This window comes from Ostrea edulis, chromosome 5, assembly GCF_947568905.1.
Source record: "Ostrea edulis chromosome 5, xbOstEdul1.1, whole genome shotgun sequence".
NCBI classification, from domain to species: Eukaryota; Metazoa; Mollusca; class Bivalvia; order Ostreida; family Ostreidae; genus Ostrea; species Ostrea edulis.
The window spans coordinates 80,762,876-80,784,157 of NC_079168.1; the positions used below are offsets into that span (position 1 = coordinate 80,762,876).

At 37.8% G+C, this 21,282-nt stretch overlaps 1 protein-coding gene and 1 long non-coding RNA gene across 2 annotated transcripts; one reads left to right on the forward strand and one right to left on the reverse strand.

Annotated features, from left to right (window-relative positions):
- Positions 1–547: 547 nt before the first annotated feature.
- LOC130055084 (uncharacterized) lies at positions 548–19,973 on the reverse strand. The gene is made up of 2 exons (XR_008803312.1): positions 19,918–19,973; positions 548–972 (listed from the first exon to the last, which is right to left on the reverse strand). It is a non-coding gene; the product is annotated as an uncharacterized LOC130055084 (long non-coding RNA).
- On the forward strand, positions 930–2,624 carry LOC125650737 (cholecystokinin receptor type A-like). The gene has a single exon (XM_048879264.2). It carries the CDS (start codon positions 1,295–1,297, stop codon positions 2,417–2,419), a length of 1,125 nt encoding a protein of 374 aa, XP_048735221.1. The 5' UTR covers positions 930–1,294; the 3' UTR covers positions 2,420–2,624.
- Positions 19,974–21,282: the final 1,309 nt, after the last annotated feature.

Genomic DNA, 21,282 nt, shown 5'->3' on the forward strand with positions numbered 1-21,282 from the left:
TCCACCACTGGTAGGTCTATCCTTGAACTCGTTTTCTAGTAGACCTATACTTGAACTCGTTTGGTGGTCGTAGCAGTCAACTTTATAAATCAATGATAATGTAAATTGACAACAGAATTCAGAATGTTGATGATAAAGATAGAAAATAACCATCTAGATAAATCAGGAAGACATGAGAAGTAGACAATCACTAGAGCAGGTGCTCGTGAAATGGTACATATGCATTATACAAGTGAAAACGAACTGCGTGATTGCAACACCTGTTTCAGAGGCATCAGATGTCTGGTTTATGAACGAAGTTAAATTTTATTGATGTTGGAGTACATGACAGGTAAAATTGAATAACGATATCGACTGCTATGTTTGCAGTGTCTCGTGCTGGACAATGCTACGTTAATTGCCCTAACAACCTGTTTTAATACAATACAGCCCAACAATCAGTAATCACGCTATTGCCCGCTAACTTTAATGGTCACACACCACTGATTTCGCAAGAGCAATAAATTGTACTCAAATTCATTTTAACAAAAGAATACAAATAGAAATCTTGAGTGTTATTGCTTTTAGTGTAAAACAAAATTTACCAGCCTTTATGATTACATGTTGTAAAAATTTGAATATCTATTACATCATATATAATCTAGGCAAAAAATGTATCAAGTCGTCAACTAAAACAAATCGATGAATTATGTGTAATGAATGATAAGCGCTGACTCGCTGACTCTGAAGGCAGCAACAAACACAGAGGTCAACGAAATAAAACGTCAGGAGATTGATGAGCACATAGCTAACAACCAGGCGTTCATTTCAGATCCGTCCATCTTCATCAGTCTGCCATCAGCTTCACCAGTTGGTAGGAGTCTGTTGATCGTTGTTGCTGTCGTAGTGCTATTGATTTTTATATATCGTTGTTTGGAGTTAGCCGAAACCTCTCAGTTACAGCATCAGTCATTGGGTACATCAACTGCACAGCTTAAAATACAGAAACTGCATATAAGTTGTCGATATGATCAATGCAGTGCTTCGACAGCGTGAAGTCACAACACTTGGGGAAATGAAAAGAATAGATGCGCCTGATTTAACGGTGACAAACGGTATGTTTCATCTGCGAAGATTATTTTGCTGACGAAATTTCAAATTTATCCTAACCTTTTGAAGTACGTCCGATTTATTAGACAAAAAAAAAAAAAGACGAATTCTAAGGATTTGTTTGAATTTTTTTTAACCTATGCCTGCTGTGATGTTCTGTGAATATGATTAAATTTTAAATATACGGATTACTACTGTGAAAAAAATGGAAATGACCATCAATAACACGTCATCAGTGTCATTGGATTACGTCATACACCACAGATTAATGGAGAACATTGCTGCTATCGTGTACACGTCAGTTTTACTGGTGGTGGGTGTGCCGGGAAACACCTTGGTGTGTTACGTCTACTACAGATGGAAGGATAAAAATCCATCCAAAGTTTTCATTCTGTCTCTAGCCATGATTGATCTCTTTAATTGTCTCGTTACCATGCCAACAGAGCTATCCATGATGACAAACCCCATGAATTTTGACTTCAACATTATCTGTAAACTTTCTCGATTTTTTACTTACTTGTGCAACACTTTAGCGGCCCTGATAATGATTGTTATAGCTGTGGATAGGTACCGGAAAATCTGCACCCCAGACAAGAGGAGTATGAACCACCGGCAGGCAAAAACAGCGGTGGGGGCTTGTTTTGTCGTTTCTATTTTTAGCACCTGGCCTGCCCTAGTTATGTATGGGACGTTTACGACCGTACTGGACACGAATGTCTTTGCTAAGAATTGTTTCGTTGAAAACAGATTTCTTAACTCGCCATATGTGCTTTCATATTTTGCGTTTCACAGCATCGCCACCATCACCATCTTCATTGTGATTTCAGTGCTCTACACGTTCATAGGATTAGCCGTGTACAAGCGTTGGAAGTTCCGGAGACAATTTCTCTCCAGTTCTAAAGACCTTCTTGTTCGCATGTCAAGGTCAAACAATTCTCGAAATCACCTTGACACTCCAGGGAGCATGACCTGTTTGGACTCTGTTTCAGGAATGAGAAATAGTTCTGCCATCAGAAATGAACATATTCGCCCGCCAAAAAAACAAAACATTAAATTAGAAAAAACGACCTTCATGTTATTTGTGGTGACCTTGACATACATTGTAAGCTTCATTCCTTTCTTGACCTTGGCTATCCATAGATCGATTCATCCCGGTGAATGGGAACACATTACGCATGCGGGAGAGATAGTATATCAGGTGTTTCTTAGGTCTTACCTTCTTAATTCGTGTGTGAATCCGATCATTTATTCGTTCTGTAACTCACTTTTTAGAAGAGAATGTAAAAAGATATGCTGCAACAGACGTACTGTCTCTCACTCATTATCGTGAAGGACATTTATCCTGTGAAAATGTGATTTTTATTGAACTAAGGATACGTGATGTTCATTGTAGTGGTTACATTAATCTGTTACGTAACAACTTTTCCCTCGTTGTAAGTAGCATGTACAAACGTCATCATTAAAATTAGAAATTAAACCATGTGTAGTTGTCATCACCGTTGTGCCTGGATGTATTGTAATAAAGATTAACTGTAGCTTCGAGTTGTTTCAAGACTAGTGTACAACAAAGATGAAAAATGTGAAGATAAAACTCATAAATCCCAAAAGAGAGTACACTTTGAAGACAGGTCAAAGATGGACCCCTGGAAATACCAGAGGTGGGACTAAGTGCCTAGGAGGAGGCACCATGAGTTCTCTATCTTGATCAAGTAAACGGAGTAATCCAGTCATTACGAAAAGAACGGCCTAACAATTGTTATGAAATCGTCAGACAGCATTCGACCTAATGATAGGTTGTATTTGCAAATAAGATCATTATTACAGGTACAGCCATAGAAATTTGCGAAATGCTAATTTTAAATAGGAGTATCGAAATTCATCAACATCAACTTATTTATCAATGCTTCGGTTAAAATTTGATAATACATAGAACAAGCTCTTGTGTATCGAATCATATGGGAGCACAAATATCATATGCAGGTGATTATGGGATATTGCTACATAAATATGGAAAGTTTGTCATAAAGTTTAGTTATTACACACACGCGCGCGCGTGCACGAACGTACGCGTGCGCATACATTTAGAATTTGAGAAATTTTGTTACTACACTCCACGCCGGACATTTTGAAATTTAGGAGACTGACACGAATTGTTCATTATTATCAAAGTTCAATAAAGCCGATGTTGAACTATATGATAAATGTTATTGGGGATTTATTTTTACTTCAATGTAAAAGATAGTTCAATATAAGTGACTTCAATATAAGTGGAGTTGACTGTATTTATGAATACATGTACCAAAATGTGTTCTGTAAGTGTTTTTGATCAGTCGCTGTAGTTTTGCTACCAGGAGGCTCGAGATAATTTTCAATCATTGCGCTTTGTTGATATTTTAAAAGATGTTTTACACAAATAAAGTCACGTGTCTTTCGGAAATTATTTGAAAAAGGAGGCCCATTTCACGGTAGGCAATGCCATAGTAAAGAACCCATCCTTCCACTTCACTTCCATCTGGAGCTGTTTCTACATTTAAATTAAAAATTCTAGAATGGTACATGTACATAAAATAATCATTCAACCAAAGAAACCATGTACATCTGTACATAACAAGACTTATTCTATATAGAGAATGGCTTTAATGTTATTTCCATCTCTTTTTCTATCAAGAAAACAAGTGTAAATGATTTTAAAAAATCAGAATAAAGCACGAATACTTCAAAGGCTTTTAATGTCCATTCAAGCGATTCCAAGATCAGAGCTCTTAAATTTTTGTATTCACCATACTAATGAAATGCCACACCATAAGGAGGAACGGAAATAAAGATGGCTGGTAAACACATTAGGAGTATGCGAGAACCACGGAGGCATCTTCTGTCACAAATGGATATACTGAGAGACAAATACTCGCCTGAGAGTAATGCATCACTTTAGCAATGAACTGGGAACAATTCCTGCCAATCAGTAGTGTCTTCTCAGAATATGAGGTCCGCAACACATCTGAGACAGTATATCATGACATCAAAGCTTTGCCTTTCCCAAAGGTATCAAAGACCTTCTGGATAAATATGTTTTGATGCATCGATTACTCACTAGGGGCACTTGAAACGACTATAAAGGCGAAAAAAGGGGGAAATTCATTATCACGTGTACACCCTGCATTTACAAAATGTCTGGCTCTTGCCTTTAAAAATGCATTTCTAAAATGTGCCAATTTAGTATAAATGCAATAGTGAGCCAACTCATCTGAATACCAGAATCTGTTGGGGTGAGAGTGGAGGGGTTAACCTTCCATGGGACACAAAGAGAAAATATATGTGTGTACACAGAATGTACAAAATCCAAAGACTCTGTAGAGGGTCAGTACCCCAGTAGTAGAGGGTCAGTACTCCCAGTAGTAGAGGGTCAGTACTCCAGTAGTAGAGGGTCAGTACCCTAGTAGTAGAGGGTCAGTACCCCAGTAGTAGAGGGTCAGTACCCCAGTAGTAGAGGGTCAGTACCCCCAGTAGTAGAGGGTCAGTACCCCAGTAGTAGAGGGTCAGTACCCCAGTAGTAGAGGGTCAGTACCCTAGTAGTAGAGGGTCAGTACCCCAGTAGTAGAGGGTCAGTACTCCCAGTAGTAGAGGGTCAGTACCCCAGTAGTAGAGGGTCAGTACCCTAGTAGTAGAGGGTCAGTACTCCCAGTAGTAGAGCTTCAGTACCCCAGTAGTAGAGGGTCAGTAACCCCAGTAGTAGAGGGTCAGTACCCTAGTAGTAGAGGGTCAGTACTCCCAGTAGTAGAGCGTCAGTACCCCAGTAGTAGAGGGTCAGTAACCCCAGTAGTAGAGGGTCAGTACCCTAGTAGTAGAGGGTCAGTACTCCCAGTAGTAGAGGGTCAGTACCCCCAGTAGTAGAGGGTCAGTACCCCCAGTAGTAGAGGGTCAGTACCCCCAGTAGTAGAGGGTCAATACTCCCAGTAGTAGAGGGTCAGTACCCTAGTAGTAGAGGGTCAGTACCCCAGTAGTAGAAGGTCAGTACCCCAGTAGTAGAAGGTCAGTACCCCCAGTAGTAGAGGGTCAGTACCCTAGTAGTAGAGCGTCAGTACCCCAGTAGTAGAGGGTCAGTACCCGAGTAGTAGAGGGTCAGTACCCTAGTAGTAGAGGGTCAGTACCCCCAGTAGTAGAGGGTCAGTACCCTAGTAGTAGAGGGTCAGTACCCCCAGTAGTAGAGGGTCAGTACCCCCAGTAGTAGAAGGTCAGTACTCCCAGTAGTAGAGGGTCAGTAACCCCAGTAGTAAAGGGTCAGTACCCCCAGTAGTAGAGGGTCAGTACCCTAGTAGTAAAGGGTCAGTACCCCCAGTAGTAGAAGGTCAGTACTCCCAGTAGTAGAGGGTCAGTACCCTAGTAGTAGAGGGTCAGTACCCCCAGTAGTAGAAGGTCAGTACTCCCAGTAGTAGAGGGTCAGTACCCTAGTAGTAGAGGGTCAGTACCCCCAGTAGTAGAAGGTCAGTACTCCCAGTAGTAGAGGGTCAGTACCCGAGTAGTAGAGGGTCAGTACCCCAGTAGTAGAGGGTCAGTACCCCCAGTAGTAGAAGGTCAGTACCCCCAGTAGTAGAGGGTCAGTACCCCAGTAGTAGAGGGTCAGTACTCCCAGTAGTAGAGGGTCAGTACCCCAGTAGTAGAGGGTCAGTACCCTAGTAGTAGAGGGTCAGTACCCCCAGTAGTAGAGGGTCAGTACCCCAGTAGTAGAGGGTCAGTACCCTCAGTAGTAGGCAAGTTATAAATGGAGCATGAAAGATATGGCGGGAATCGAATGTAGGGACACATTTTAATCAATGGAATTAAACATGATTATAATTAACATTGAGCCCTATACCCAAACTGTGAAATTCGTGCAAATATCTTAGAAAATCTTCTTTACTTCTACACATCAAGGAGGGAAAATGGTTGCATGATTATCATTGGCATTAAGCTTTCTACAAATGGAATGTGGTTAGATTAGTCATATACATTACCCATTTAAAGTTTGTATGACTATGATGAACAATGTGAAATTTACTACCCCTTGGTTCAAGGTTCAGGTTCGAACATGGGGCTTAGTTCATCATGTGTTAAAATTGCAATATACATGTACATGTATTTCTGAAAATCTTTACTCATTGACATCAAGCAGGCAAACTGTTTGCATGATTATAATGAGCAATGAATTCTCTTTGAAGACTATAAAACTTAATTAACTTGCCCTTTTATAACTCAAGTAGAAAATCGCTGTGATGTTATAAAAATTACTCACTTATAAAAGAATTCTAAATCATAAAACATGTATGATAGTTATATTAATATATCTATCATCTAATGCAAAGTATAAAATGGATAAATTTAAAAAGCATTCAAGTAACGCAATGATTTCTAAAGAGTAAAAAATATGTGAATATTCGTGTGAAGTTCCATGAGCCTCAAAGTAAATGTAACACGAGTACCTCTCAATTGATCCAAGGGCCTTGTTTTGTAGGAGTCCCCACCTGCGTGTACATATTCAGTAACTAAACACAATGACGAGGTGACTTACAATGATGTAATGGAAATATTTGAAGGAAGGGAAGCTATCACATCTGCACAATAAAATTGTAAGAGTTCTCACATGCAGTACTTAGTAGCAGGTCAAACTTTCTTGAACGAGTTAATTTCCCCCAGAATTCCTGTTTGTTTCTTTGAGCATGCCCAGTTTCAGTGACTTAATCAGATGTCAATGTTCTAACGGATATACATGTAGCTGTTAGGTACGCGAAAAGAATGGGGTTCAAAGACAATGACGTTAGCAGTGTGTTTTTTTCCTCCAGAAAAGTGCAAATTCGGATTCTTGGTTTTTCTCAATTTTTAAAATTTTAAACCAAACTAATCCGTAATGGGAAACACATTTTACACGCTTTTGAAATTTATAGAGAGAATGCATAATTACAAAACGCCACTGAAAAGTTCCTCTTTGTAGCAAATGTTATATTAACCATATTATTTTGTTATCTGTCAGTGTAGAAAAGAAGGTTACATTTATCCTCAAAGTTTACTTTCCTTACGTGCCTTGATTTTTGCAGAAATCTAAATTATTGCAAGCGTCCATTTCAAATCTAATTTCCCCGGAGAAGAATTATTTAGCTTCTAAAGGTGCTAAGATTGCTGCTATCGAGATATATGCGCTGAGTGAAATTTAAGGCAAACTAACCTCAATCATGGTGGGTAAAATGAATAAAATAGGGTAACGGTCGATGAAAGATCTGTAAAATTACAAAGTGTAATTACATGTAATTCATTATTAATTCAAAATTTAGCGTGGCTTGTGAAATAAAGTTAAATCCGCTGAACAGGCTTGGCCTACATACTTTATTTGTGTCATAGAGATATTTTGTCATTCTTCTAGTTCTAATGACAGGGGAAATGTTTCGTAGATTTGGGCGCGTTCGAATGTGTCGATCTAACATGCCCCATAAATGCTCTATTGGCGAGAGATCGAGGCCAAAGTAACGCGTCGATATTATTTTGGTAAATATGGTCCAGTACACGTCGCGCCACCACGGGTATGCTATGTAAATTGCATAATCTATCAAATCTGTCCTCAACAAAGTTAGGGAGCTACTAACCTTTTAAAACTATTTTGAGTGTTTACGTAGAACAATTTGTATGATAACAGCATGACAAATACGCACTTCTGAATGTCATCATTACATGGCTATTTTGAATAGACCACGAATATACTGAGGCTTGAGGGGATGTTGCATGCAAGGTGAAGATAACGAACAGTGATCAATCTCATAACTCCTACAAGCAATACAAAATAGATAGTTGGGCAAACACGGACCCCTGGACACACCAGAGGTGGGATCAGGTGCCTAGGAGGAGTAAGCATCCCCTGTTGACCGGTCACACCCGCCGTGAGCCCCATATCCTGATCAGGTAAACGGAGTTATCCGCAGTCAAAATCAGTGTGCCAAGAACGGCTTAACAATCGGTATGAAACACGTCAGACAGCATTTGACCCAATGCGAGGTTGTATTGACGAACTAGATCGTTATAACGACCACAGAATTTGCGAAATGCTGACTTCAATCGAGACTGTTGAAATCCCTGTACCATCAACTTGTTTGTCAGTAGCTTACCTCGATTTAAAAACGGACTATACCCAGAACAAGCTCTTGCATATCGAATCAGTTGAGATATATAAACACCATATGCAGGTGATAATGGAATATTGCTACATAAATGTGGGAAGTTGACGATGGAGAAGCTGAAATCATCCCGTTTGTCATACAGTTGAGTTGTTAGTTTGCCGTTAATGTCTACTTTCAATAAAATATCTAAGTATGAAGCAGAAGTGCATATGTACATTTGAGATTGCTTGTTTAGAGGTTAGAGTATTTTGCATGCGGATGATCATAATACATTTTACATCTTGCAACACGACTTTGGGCAATTGATCCACCTATTCATTTAACGCGGGAAATATAAATAACGCAGTCGATGTAAAAGCCTTCGGCCTGTTCGAGCTTCGCTCGGTATCAATCGATTGATTGATTGAATATTGTTTAACGTCCCTCTCGAGAATCTTTCACTCATATGGAGACGTCGTCATTGCCGGTGAAGGGCTGCAAAATTTAGGCCTATACTCCGCGCTTATGGCCATTGAGCAGGGAGGGATCTTTATCGTGACACGGGACCTCGGTTTTTGCGGTCTCGTCCGAAGGACCACCCCATTTAGTCGCCTCTTACGACAAGCAAGGGGGTACTGAGGACCTATTCTAACCTTGATCCCTAAACACAACACCACCTCCGTGTTTATAGCTTACATGCACTTGTGTTCTATAGTTTTCTTTGAAAGTTTTCTTAACTGATGATTCTAGCAGCAATCATTTTATAACCTTTCATCTGGTGTAAAGAATGATCTAAAAGTATGCGACTAGTGCTATACACCTTTGCAGTTTTATTACAGTGTATGACAGAGGAAAATCGGACGGACATGATAATCTTCTTTGTAAGTGAATGCAATCATCATACCTTCATGATATCGAGAAATTCTCAGTGTTTTACAAAATATATTTCTTGGCAGTTCATATTTTGTCAATATTTACATGAATTCTTTAAACGTGGCATCGATAGTTATGACGTCATCTGTTTAGTTTCATGTTGATCAGACACAAATTACACGACAGCAATACAACATTTCGTATTTCTTTCTGTCTTAGGTAGCAGGGGACAGTTTCGCACTAAAGGCCACTATAGGCAAATACAAAACTAAGACACATACTCAGTTGCTGAAGAAATTCAGGTGAAAACATGCATCGCCCAGCAAAAGGTCTGTAGCTGAATAGGAAGGTGGATGGCCCCGAATGAAAGGTAGATTTTTAAGAAGTGCAGACCGGGTTCTTAATTGTGCACAGTGTCTAAATCCCCTCGCTTGGTACTGTGATGTTGTGTGGGTGGTGCGGATCAACCCAAATGAGAGAAAATCAAAGCGAGAAAGGGGCACCTGCTCAGAACATGTTTTGTGACCAGTACCACTATGTACAGATTACATGTAATTTAGGGTCATAATTCATTAACTACATCAATATGAAATACAAGTGTTGACATAAAAGGGAAATATGATTTTTCATTAGTCTGTCATAATATGACTTTGATGTATATCCCTACCCACATGTTTCAGAACAAAAAACCCCTGTCTCCTGCCACCTTAGTAGCTGCATTCGAGGACGAGCTTGGTCCTATTGGCATGATCTGCTGTCGCGCGTATCCGTGCACGTGCTAATCGAGTTCTCGTGGAAAACGCATGGTGTGGCCGAGTTCAATCAACCTAGGATTTCTCAATTCAATTTCAATTCAATTTATTTCGCTCAAACCATGTTAAACGGTACATGAGGTACAATAAATATAATACATTGAACATGCAAGAAAAATCGTCAGAGGTTCATATATGAAACAATACAACTTTCTTAGATACCAGAGGGAAACATAAAATACAATGTATGTATAAATAAACGTAAAATCTTCGGAATCGAAATTGCTAACAATAATTTATTAATTATGAAAAATTATTGATGTTTGATTGGGGTTACGTTTCTTTTATGTGTTACGACAGAAACTAATTATGATATGCAGCATCAACGAAATTCAGTGCAGAAAGGTTATCGTTACACGCACTGCTGTTCCGATGCGACACTAGTTAATGATTAACATATTTGCATCCTGAAGGGTCAAGGGGGATTATTTTGAACTAATCAGTATCTGTTTTATTCTGATTTCCCAGGAGTTACTCAGCATCCCCATCGCACCTGTTAAAACGCGGTATTATATTATGTGCTTAGTGCATCAGGCATAGCTAGCTGCTGTTGTGGGGTTTCTTGTGTTCTGATCGAAACCTTATCATATCCCAATATTGAGAACCCTACAGATATTGAATTTGTATTGACCAAATTCATAAACGTAGTGGTATTGAGCAGATTGAACATATTTTTTGAGTTATTGATTTAACTAAACATACACATAAATCAAGGTAAATGTTTAGAGTAATTTTTCATCTTCTGCTGAACTATTTTTATCTTTAAGGGGTGAAACGGTAGCTTTTCATAATCGGAAAATAGCGACTTCAAAAACCTAAGGTAGTATGTTTTACCTTTACACTTCACCAAAAAGTGAATGAGTAGCGGTCATATTAATTGCCCTAGGAGCCCTTCTTTGCTAAAACACTGACCTCCACCACTTATAGCGAGCGAAGCGACGCCACGAGCTCGCTCCAATAATTACACATTGTGATTTACTCTTCATCAGCTGAAAAATGAAACCCATAATGATTCTGAAAAAATGTCGCCTTCACTGCGATATACTTCAAGGGCAACCCCGTAGATAGAACAAATAGTTTGTAAAGTACCACAAACGTTTTTAAATTCCAGACAACCATTTTCATACCTTTGTACGTTTAGTTGTGGATAATAGACTGATTTATGATAATTTCTGCGCATGTGCATAAATTCTTCCGCGGGGCAAATAATTATTTGAGCAATATTTTTTTCGTACGAAGAATAAATTGTATTTATATAAAGTGTATGTGTTTTATCTATTTATATATATTGGAGGTTTGGTGTTGCGTTCTGATTACAAATATATTTTACGAAATATGATTTTAAAAAAAAATAGCATTGAACTCGCTACCCTATTGGTTTGGGGGGAAAAAGCATGTCACTTTTGATTCCATAAAGAGAGACCGATGTATCGCATTAAGCAGGTGTAATATGTGTCAAAAGGGGGAACCGGATTTGATGAAACGGATTTTAATTCTTCAACGATGAAAAAAAGAAAGCATAATGAAAAAAGTCCTCGTATAGGAGCACGGTATTCACATAATATGAAAAGGTGACTATAAAGAATATAAAATTAAGAATACGGCAAACATGGACCCCTGGACATACCAGAGGTGGGATTAGGAGCCTAGGAGGAGTAAGCATTCCCTGTCGACCGGTTGCACCCGCAGATCAGGAGCACGGAGTAATCTGTAGTCAAAATCAGTCTATAAAGGTATGAAACAAGCATTTGACCCAATAACAGGATGTATTGATAAATTAGATCCTTATAACGACCATGAAATGCGACTGTTGAAACCCCTGTAACATCAACTTATTTGTCGTTAGCCTGCCTCGATTTAAAAAATGACCATGCGCAGAACAAGCTCGAGCTTGCGTATCAAATCAGTTGAAAGACATATGTTAAAGGAATTTTGCTACATAGATGTGGGATGTTGACGACTATTAAAGAAGTGCTTCTTGTTATTATTTATCTGGGGTTTTTTTTTTTCTTGGTTGTTGTTCTTTTTTTTCTAATAAAGTCTTACAGCAATGCTGGTTTAATTTAGATATACATGTAGTTTGAGTAAAGAACGCATGGCCTCACAGGTTACAAAGAGGTACAGTTGTGATTGTCTGGATAGTTCGTTATAAACTAGGTTCTGTATAATCGCATTTTGGAATAATCAAGGTTTACTGTACATTGAACGAGTTCATTTGCTGTTCCGGGTCATTAGGCAGAATCAGCACCATGGATTATGTAAATTTATTTCTGATGATTAGATAAAAAAAACACCAACCCTGAAAAATCTCAATTTTTTTCACGCATGAAACACAACACAGCTTATTTTTTCTACACTAAACACTGTCATCAGTCTTTAGGGCTTATAAAGCTATGACAACGAAGATTTTCAAAATTATCTTGGTAAGAAAACAAATCATTTAAAATGTCTCTTGTTGCCTTGAAGGATTCCCCTGTAAAACATAATGAGTTTTATGTCTAGTCTCCGTGAACCTTCAAACAAACCTTGAAACAATTCGTAGACTCTTTCGACATAGCCAAATTGTTTTCTCACCCTGAAGGGAGATTATTGTATGAAGTATATGCACTAATTTAAGTAGGATTCTTTTTTATGATTACTTGCTGTCATGCATTTCAGAAACAAGATTTTTTTTTTAAATTTTCACTTATGCACAAAATTACCCAGTGATGCAGTCAGATTTTTTGCTCTAAAGCTGAAATTGTGTTACAACCTATCGTCACTCTAACTAAAATGTCAATTATTTTACAGCATTAAAGTTTTAATTGAGAGAAAATGATTTTTCTTCCTAGAAGGAACGAAAATGTCTGTATTATATTACCAAAAAACAAACTGTGTAGTAAGGGATCATTTACCGCTGAATGCAGACAATTACACTGGAATCTGATAGGTTCACATTTCTCTGGGGAATTGCACAAAGCAAAGCAATAATTTTTGCACGTGTAGAAAATTGTATTGTTCTGAGCGAGAACATAAAGCTAATGCACTCTCAGTATGCATAAATGATAATTATCGATTGATTCGATGGAAATGGTATACCTCTCGAAACTGTATAAAGCTAACCAAGCATTTTCTGCAGCCAGAATAGAAATTCATATTTGTAAAATGATATCTAAATTTCACCCATAAATTATGCACGTACAAGTAATAATCAGTGATCTATATATAGTTATAAATCAGAAATCGATATACGTATATAAGTGATCAATATATATACATGTAATTACAAATCAGTGATCGATATAGCAGTACGTTCATTGATTATCTAAGTACTGTTACAGTCTGTACATAGAAATTCTAGAAAAACAAAAATATTTTTTCTAATATCATGAAAATTGTTCCGGATCCACAGACTCCACATAACACCAGTCAGATCATCTTTATACATCTACATTTCTTTCCCTTCTTTTTTTCCTCTACAAATTGTAATACCGTGCAGTTGTAAACAATGCGCGTATGAATCTTGATAAATATAGTACATCTATTTCAACGACTTTGATTTCCGACAGACATGGAAGATGAAAATATAAAACAAGAGATGTTTGTAAAACACATATACCCCCCATGGTGCACAATTGAAAAGGGTTATACACACACACATCATTTAATTGAGAGAAGTATCATCAATTCAAAATATTGAGCAGACAATATCTTCCTATGTCAAGAGTGGATTGACCATGTGACCTAAAAATCAATAGGGGTCATCAACTCCTGAAGATGTACCAGTGTACCAAGTTTGATGTCTGTCAAGCAAAGGGTTCTCAAGAAATTGAGCGGACAGTATATTCCTATGTCCAGAGTAGATTGACCCTTGATCTTTAACCTCTTGACCTGAAAAACAATAGGGGTCCTCTTCTTTTTATAACCAACCCACATATGAAATATCATTACAATCAAGTGAATGGTTCTCAAGATATTGAGCGGACAACTCATGGTCTACCACATGGGGTTAAGATCAGCAGTTTGACCTTGACCTTTGACCACGTGACCTGAAAATTCATAGGGATCATCTACTCTCTAAGGAAAGCCTCTGTATCAATTTTGCTATTATCAAGCAAAGGGGTCAAAAGATATTGAGCGGACAACACATGGGGTAAAGGCCAGCAGTTTGACCTTGACCTTTGACCATGTGACCTGAAGGTCAATAGGGATCATCTACTCTCCAGGGGCAACCCCTGTACCAAGTTTGGTTGTTATCAAGCAAAGGGGTCGAAAGATATTGAGTGGACAACACATGGTCTACAGACCGACCGACCGACAGTTGCAAAACAATATGCCCCCACTTTTTCAAAGGGGGGCATAAAAATAAATTTCATAAATATGAATATATATAGGGATATAAATAACGCGCTTCGTGAAGTATGCGGCAGCGTGAACGCACGGTCCATACCCTCGTGAATTTTACGGATTTTAATATACGAATTACCGAGTTTCACTAAACGATGTAGCAAATTGTCGAGTTTCAGTGTAAAATCTCGGATGATATCATAAGAATTAATTGTCGAATTTCGCTGTAAAATGTAAGGATGTTATAACATGAATTGTCGAGTTTCACTATAAAATGTATACGAATTTTGATACTCGAATTGCCGAGTTTTAATGCAAAATGTACGAATGTTATGGCATGAACTGCCGAGTTTGAGTGGTGAATGTACGAATGTTATAACACGAACTGCCGATTTTGAATGGTGAATATACGAATGTTATAACATGAACTGCCGAGTTTGAGTGTAAACTGTACGAATGTTATAACACGAACTGCCGAGTTTGCGTGTAAAATGTACAAATGTTATACCGGTAACACGAACTGCCGAGTTTGAGTGTAAACTGTACGAATGTTATAACACGAACTGCCGAGTTTGAGTGTAAACTGTACGAATGTTATAACACGAACTGCCGAGTTTGAGTGTAAAATGTACAAATGTTATAACACGAACTGCCGAGTTTGAGTGTAAACTGTACGAATGTTATAACACGAACTGCCGAGTTTGAGTGTAAAATGTACAAATGTTATACCGGTAACACGAACTGCCGAGTTTGAGTGTAAAATATACAAATGTTATTGTTAGAACACGAATTGTCGAGGTTGAGTGTAAAATGTACAGATTCTAATATACGAATTGCTGATTTTCTCTGACAAATGTTCGAATGAGACAAAATTTTTAAAATGATACAGTGACGAACTCTTTCTGGGATTTGTGCTGAGATTACGTGACTTTAACAATTACAACCTCTTATTGCCGAAGGTTGTCATGACAAACGATAAAATGAACAATAGAGCACATGAGCTAAAATGTCTTTTGTTTGTTCTCTTCATTTCTAAATGCAGCGCGATCTCTAACTGTGTCGTGTTTGTTTAGGTTTGATTATTCTGTATTGAATTCTCTCTATTAACAATTGTGTATTAAAAGCTATTGTGTTATTGTAGGAGAATTATTGATGGACATCTGATATAGGGATGTTTATTTCATCACAAATGATGGACGGAATGTCCCCCGATTCTTGTCAATATCTTATTCACAGGGAAACATATGATTGCGACATCCGTAATTACACTGCACAAAACGACCATCAATATATACTAATCAATGTTATAAACACGTGACCTGTAACCTTTTAGACGGAAGTTTACTTTCTCCATATGTACTAAGATGGTTTTTCGGTACTTATACCTGTGGCTTTTTTCTACACAGGTTCGGTGTGTCAGTACTCCAGATGTTGACCTGTAGAGGCTGTTACAGACTTTGCAACCTCCACTCCCTAGCTTAAACTGCTTTGGTTGACAATTTTTTCATAAAATAATCCATGTTGCCTTTATTCGGCTCCTCAATCCTCTTTCCTTTATTGGGACGGAAAAGGTACAAACTTGGAAAGCAGCACCCCCACCTCCCCATATGGATTTCTGTTGGATCCGCCCGTATCCCTTGGCAAGATTCAATCTCTATGCACTGTGAACCAACACGTCATTGTTTACATTTAATTTTGAGGAAAACTTATAAATTTGTTTCTATAAATAACACCCTCCGACTCTCAGATTCCCCCATGAAAACTCTTTACTGTGTTCCCAGTTTCAATTTATCAAAGCACACCCAGCAACCAATCATCATTGTGTTAATTATCTCTGTTTACTGTCAAATCAACTAATCAAATATTTGTATAACAAGGGGATTTTATCAATGAATACTACCACAGTTCATACGGAGTTTACACTATATAGACACCATCTGTCACATGCTGTGTGTGCATACCCTAAAATCAAATTTCTTAATCACACTCTATTTACATCCAATAATTTGTTAATTAGTGAAATTCAACAATATGCAATTACTGACATTTTTTGAATACGCTGTTTTAGCTTGCCGAGAAGTACAATATTTATGGAGCTCAATCGGCTTAACTAGCATGTATTGTTATTTTCCATCCAAATTTAAACATGAATGATTTCTGTATTTATTTTAATATGAATTTGTATATAACTACTACATGTAGTTTAATGTCTTGGGTAATGTTTTTTTTTTTAGGAAAAAAAATCAGATTATCTTGAAAATAAACCTCTCATTTTTGTTTCCAAAATAATCAATGAACTGCCATATTTACAATTAAACTGACTTAATTATGCCTATATTCTGTATAATTACGAAACATTTTGGCCGCAGTCAAGAACATTATTCTGCGTATTTATCAATATGACTGAATGTCAAGTTATCTAACCACATCTCGTGTCAATTCTCTGTACAGTTAAGAAAACAACCACATCTCATGTCAATTCCCTGTACAGTTAATAAAACAACCACATCTCATGTTCACTCTCTGTACAGTTAATAAAACAACCACATCTCATGTCAATTCTCTGTACAGTTAAGAAAACAACCACATCTCATGTCAATTCTCTGTACAATTAATAAAACAACCACATCTCATGTCAATTCTCTGTACAGTTAAGAAAACAACCACATCTCATGTCAATTCTCTGTACAATTAACAAAACAACCACATCTCATGTCAATTCTCTGTACAGTTAATAAAACAACCACATCTCATGTCAATTCTCTGTACAGTTAATAAAACAACCACATCTCATGTCAATTCTCTGTACAGATAAGAAAACAACCACATCTCATGTTAGCTCTCTGTACAGTTAATAAAACAACCACATCTCATGTCAATTCTCTGTACAGTTAAGAAAACAACCACATCTCATGTTCACTCTCTGTACAGTTAATAAAACAACCACATCTCATGTCAATTCTCTGTACAGTTAACAAAACAACCACATCTCATGTCAATTCTCTGTACAGATAAGAAAACAACCACATCTCATGTTAGCTCTCTGTACAGTTCATATGAGATGGGAGATAATATGGCAATGATGTCACGTGTAGATACATCATACTTTAAGTTCTAAATCTATTACTTGAGATGTCAGCGCTGACCAAGTAAACAAACAATTGTCTGCAAAACAAAATTAAGTTGGTTGGAATCACATGCCTTGATCTCGCATTTTCCTAGCAATCACAGAATTAAGGATTTCTAGTGCAGGAACCCGCCAGAAGTTTTGTTGTTTATTATTTGGGTCCCGTGACCTGTACCATACTTCTGAGTTTGAATCCTGTTTTTTGGGGATGGGTGGGGAAGGATACTGAGCAAAGCTTGATGATATGTGGTGAAAATTCCCTGTCTTTAAGGGGTCAGAATAACGTGTACAATGCACTAAATCCCGTACTATTCAATATCTGATTCATAGACTGCATACACGTATCCTCTGTTGTGAAAATTCCCCAGATCATTTAAATTGTACGTCTATTCCCCCAGATCATTTAAGTTTTACGTCTATTCCCCCAGGTTGATTTTTTCTTGTTTGTTTGTTCTAGGTTGGGTGTGGTGACTTTGATCAATTTCTGAGTCAATGAAACTTCACAGCATCTAGATTTTATGTTTGTTGTTAATCATCCACAAAAATGTTTTGTATAGAACGAGTTTACCTGGAATTATTTCTGTAGATGGTCAGAAAGAAATTAAATTACTATTACTGTTTTATTTTAACTATCCTTATCATCAGAAATAATTTTAGACCGTGTGTTAAGAAGTATAACAACAGAAAATATCAGTTCAAACAGTACTCCCTGGTTGACCATTGAAGTTACAGTCAGTTACGTCAAGAGAAAAAGGCACGGTACTTTAATTAAATGAGAAATAAATTTACAAAGAATTAGGCGTGATAGCAACTATAATTGGCTTTTAGATTGAATTAATCTCCAGCAGATCTTTACCTTCACATTGCAATACCATAAAATAGATGGTGTGATTTCACAGAAGGTTACACCACGTTACACTAAAAGCAGAATTTAATTCAGTTTGTCAAAGAAATGTGACTGATTACGGGAGACAGAGCGTGGTGAGATCTGGGTGTTTGTGTCAGAGAGATATTGTGATGACAGTCGAGGCGTCATGAGATTGAAGCAGTCAATTTTTGTGATCTTTACGGAAGCCCGTAGATGCCAGGGTATAGAAGTAATATTGATTCAATTGGCGACCGCCACTTAAGCTAACTGTAGGTCGCCTCTTAGTGTCTGACGGCCGACACATAAGTTAATAAAGTTTATCTACTCAGGATAAACTAGGTTACATAGGATAAATGAATTGAATTGTTTGATATAGAATTTAGTCTTTTTATTGAAATTTTCAGTGAATTTGAATTATTTCATTTATTATAATAACTAGTGGTCGACATAAAAATTAAGTGGCGATGTATCTGGCTATCGCCTTGGTTTGTTAATATAACTTGTATCCGCTACTTATTATCTAGCGGATGCCATATAAATGGACTGCCGACCGCCACTTAATATCTATATGGCGGCCGCTGCTTGATTTATCAGTGTACTTAATATACCAACGTACCAGTCACGTAGAACCAGGTTTTTTTTAAAAATTAATTATTTTGACAGTGTTTCCCGTTATTTTTACATCCAATGAAGTTATTTTCACACACAAAAATAAGCTACATTGGTGGATTGTCCCCCACCCCACTCTTTTGGTGGTAGTAATGAGATGTAACAATGTAACCTTGAATGAACTGATAAATTGAAGGACGGACGGAAACCCCCTCCCCTCCGAAGTTTGGGCAAAAGAGAAAGAGAGGTTTTTAGGTTTCTTGCTTGTCAACAATTTTAGAGGACAAATTCTCTTCCGGTGTTATAGAGCCAGACTTCGCCCAATAGTGAGACTTTCCACCGGAAGTCTGGCTTTAGAGGGAGCCTTACCCCCGGTAGTCTCGGTATCTAAACAATCTCCTTAAAGTGATAGTAGTTTACCAGGGATAAATGAAGGGGGAAGTCCTGCTAGGGGGGTCTGACTCTACAACTGTTGATAGAGTAGGTCTTCCCATAGGGAAGTCTGGCTCTAGAGTGAGACTTCCCCGGGGGTTCTCCTGCTCTAGAGTGAGCCTTTCCCTATGGGGAAGGCTCACTCTACAGCAAGGCTTCCAAGGGAAGTCTCATTATGGGGAAAGCTCACTCTACAGCACCGGCTGTCCAAACACTTTCAAAAACGATATTATGTGTCTGTGTGCGATTCTATAAACTCTTTAAAAAATAACTCAGCAGTACGAATTGCGTTATTGGTAGTCCCATTGTATAAAGGAAGTGCCGACCGCCTTATAAATTATGTGGCTGTCACCAGTTTATTCACAATAAATGGCGGCTGTCAGATAATAAGTGGCGGTCGCCAGTGAAATTAAGTGGCGTCTGCTACATAAATTCAGGTGATGGTCACCAGTTAAATCAATATCAATTCTATACCCTGGCATCTACTGGCTTCCGTAGATTCTAGATAGCACAGTAATATAATCAAATTGAAATTCATCAAACCAAGGGGACCAATATTCACAATGAGAATAAATGGATATAAGAAATAAAATGACATGCTGTTGGCACAAATTTTCTAGTTCTATAGCAAGGTATGGGGGAAGAAGGTTATTGATTCGTTACCTTGTACTAACCCTGAACATCAGTCACCATTCAAAACATCGGCTCGAGACGGAGCATGTGATTGGTTTGCATCCTGTAGCGTGGAGCCAATCAGATAACGGCGTTTATAATCGATCAGAAACGAAACTAAACACACACGGAGCTGCAGCGACAACATGGTGTAGAATTTGTGACCGTCGATTGATTTTCGGAAATTCTTTTTTTTTAAAGAAACAATTAGACGAAGTTTTAGAATATGAGCCGCATAAAAACGACGGATTGCCCAAGTATGTTTGTCGATTGTGTTTCAACAAATTGAACAAGTTATTTAAAATTGAAATAGATTGATAGCTACAACATTTATGGGACGAAAATGTGAATCATTAATTACGTTATATATAAAATCAACACGCAATGTTCATGATGTTGAGAAAGTACCCCACGAAAATCATTGTTCACTTTGTTTTTGCTCTTACCAAACTTGCATCTTAAACAAGGAATCTCATTGGATGATTTAATTTTAGCTTAATGCGTTATCCTCTGTCCCAAATCCATGTTTTGAATGGTGACTAATGTCAAGGGTTAGTGCGAGGTAACAAATAAATAACCCTTGACCTGTGAAGATGTTAATTTCCAAACTTTTAGGATATTACACATTTAATGGTCCCATGGGGATCCGAGTTAGCATAAGTCCCCAGTACCCTTTGCTTGTCGTACGAGGCGACTATATGGGGCGGTCCTTCGGATGATACCACAAAAATCGAGGCACCGTGTCGGCTAGTTGTATTCAGTGCGTCTGCACGTCACTCATGGTCAATGTTTTCCAGTGAAATTTGATGTGGTAAAAAACATTCAAATGTATTTTGATTTTCTCTACTTTTTAGCTTTATCGCTTGTTTTTAACGGAAATAGCTTAAGGGAATGTCGAGCCCAATCAGAAGTTCGAGGAATGTTTCAAGCTCTTGTTTGGTTTTTTTCAAAGTCAACAAACTACTGATACTTTGTATCTTTTAGCTATCGATATATAAATTGTCTTAAACAGTTTATATTTATATGTACCAAAACGTTTGATAATCAGACTTGTAAATCTTCTAACGTTGTCTACGCCATTGAGTGTAACCTGTGTGGCTTAATTTATGTGGGAGAAACCAAGGGTTCACTTAATAAAAGAATATCGGGGCACAGATTTCAAATTAATAATGGTGGTAACCAACTTCTTTACAAACATTTTAATGCACCGGACCACTCCATCTTGTCCATGAGGGTAAGGATTTTAGAAAAAATTTACCATCACACAAACAATCCTACATTAAGCACCCCTTTTCGTAGACAACGAGAAGATCACTGGATCAGGACCCTAGGCACTGCATTTCCGTATGGATGCAA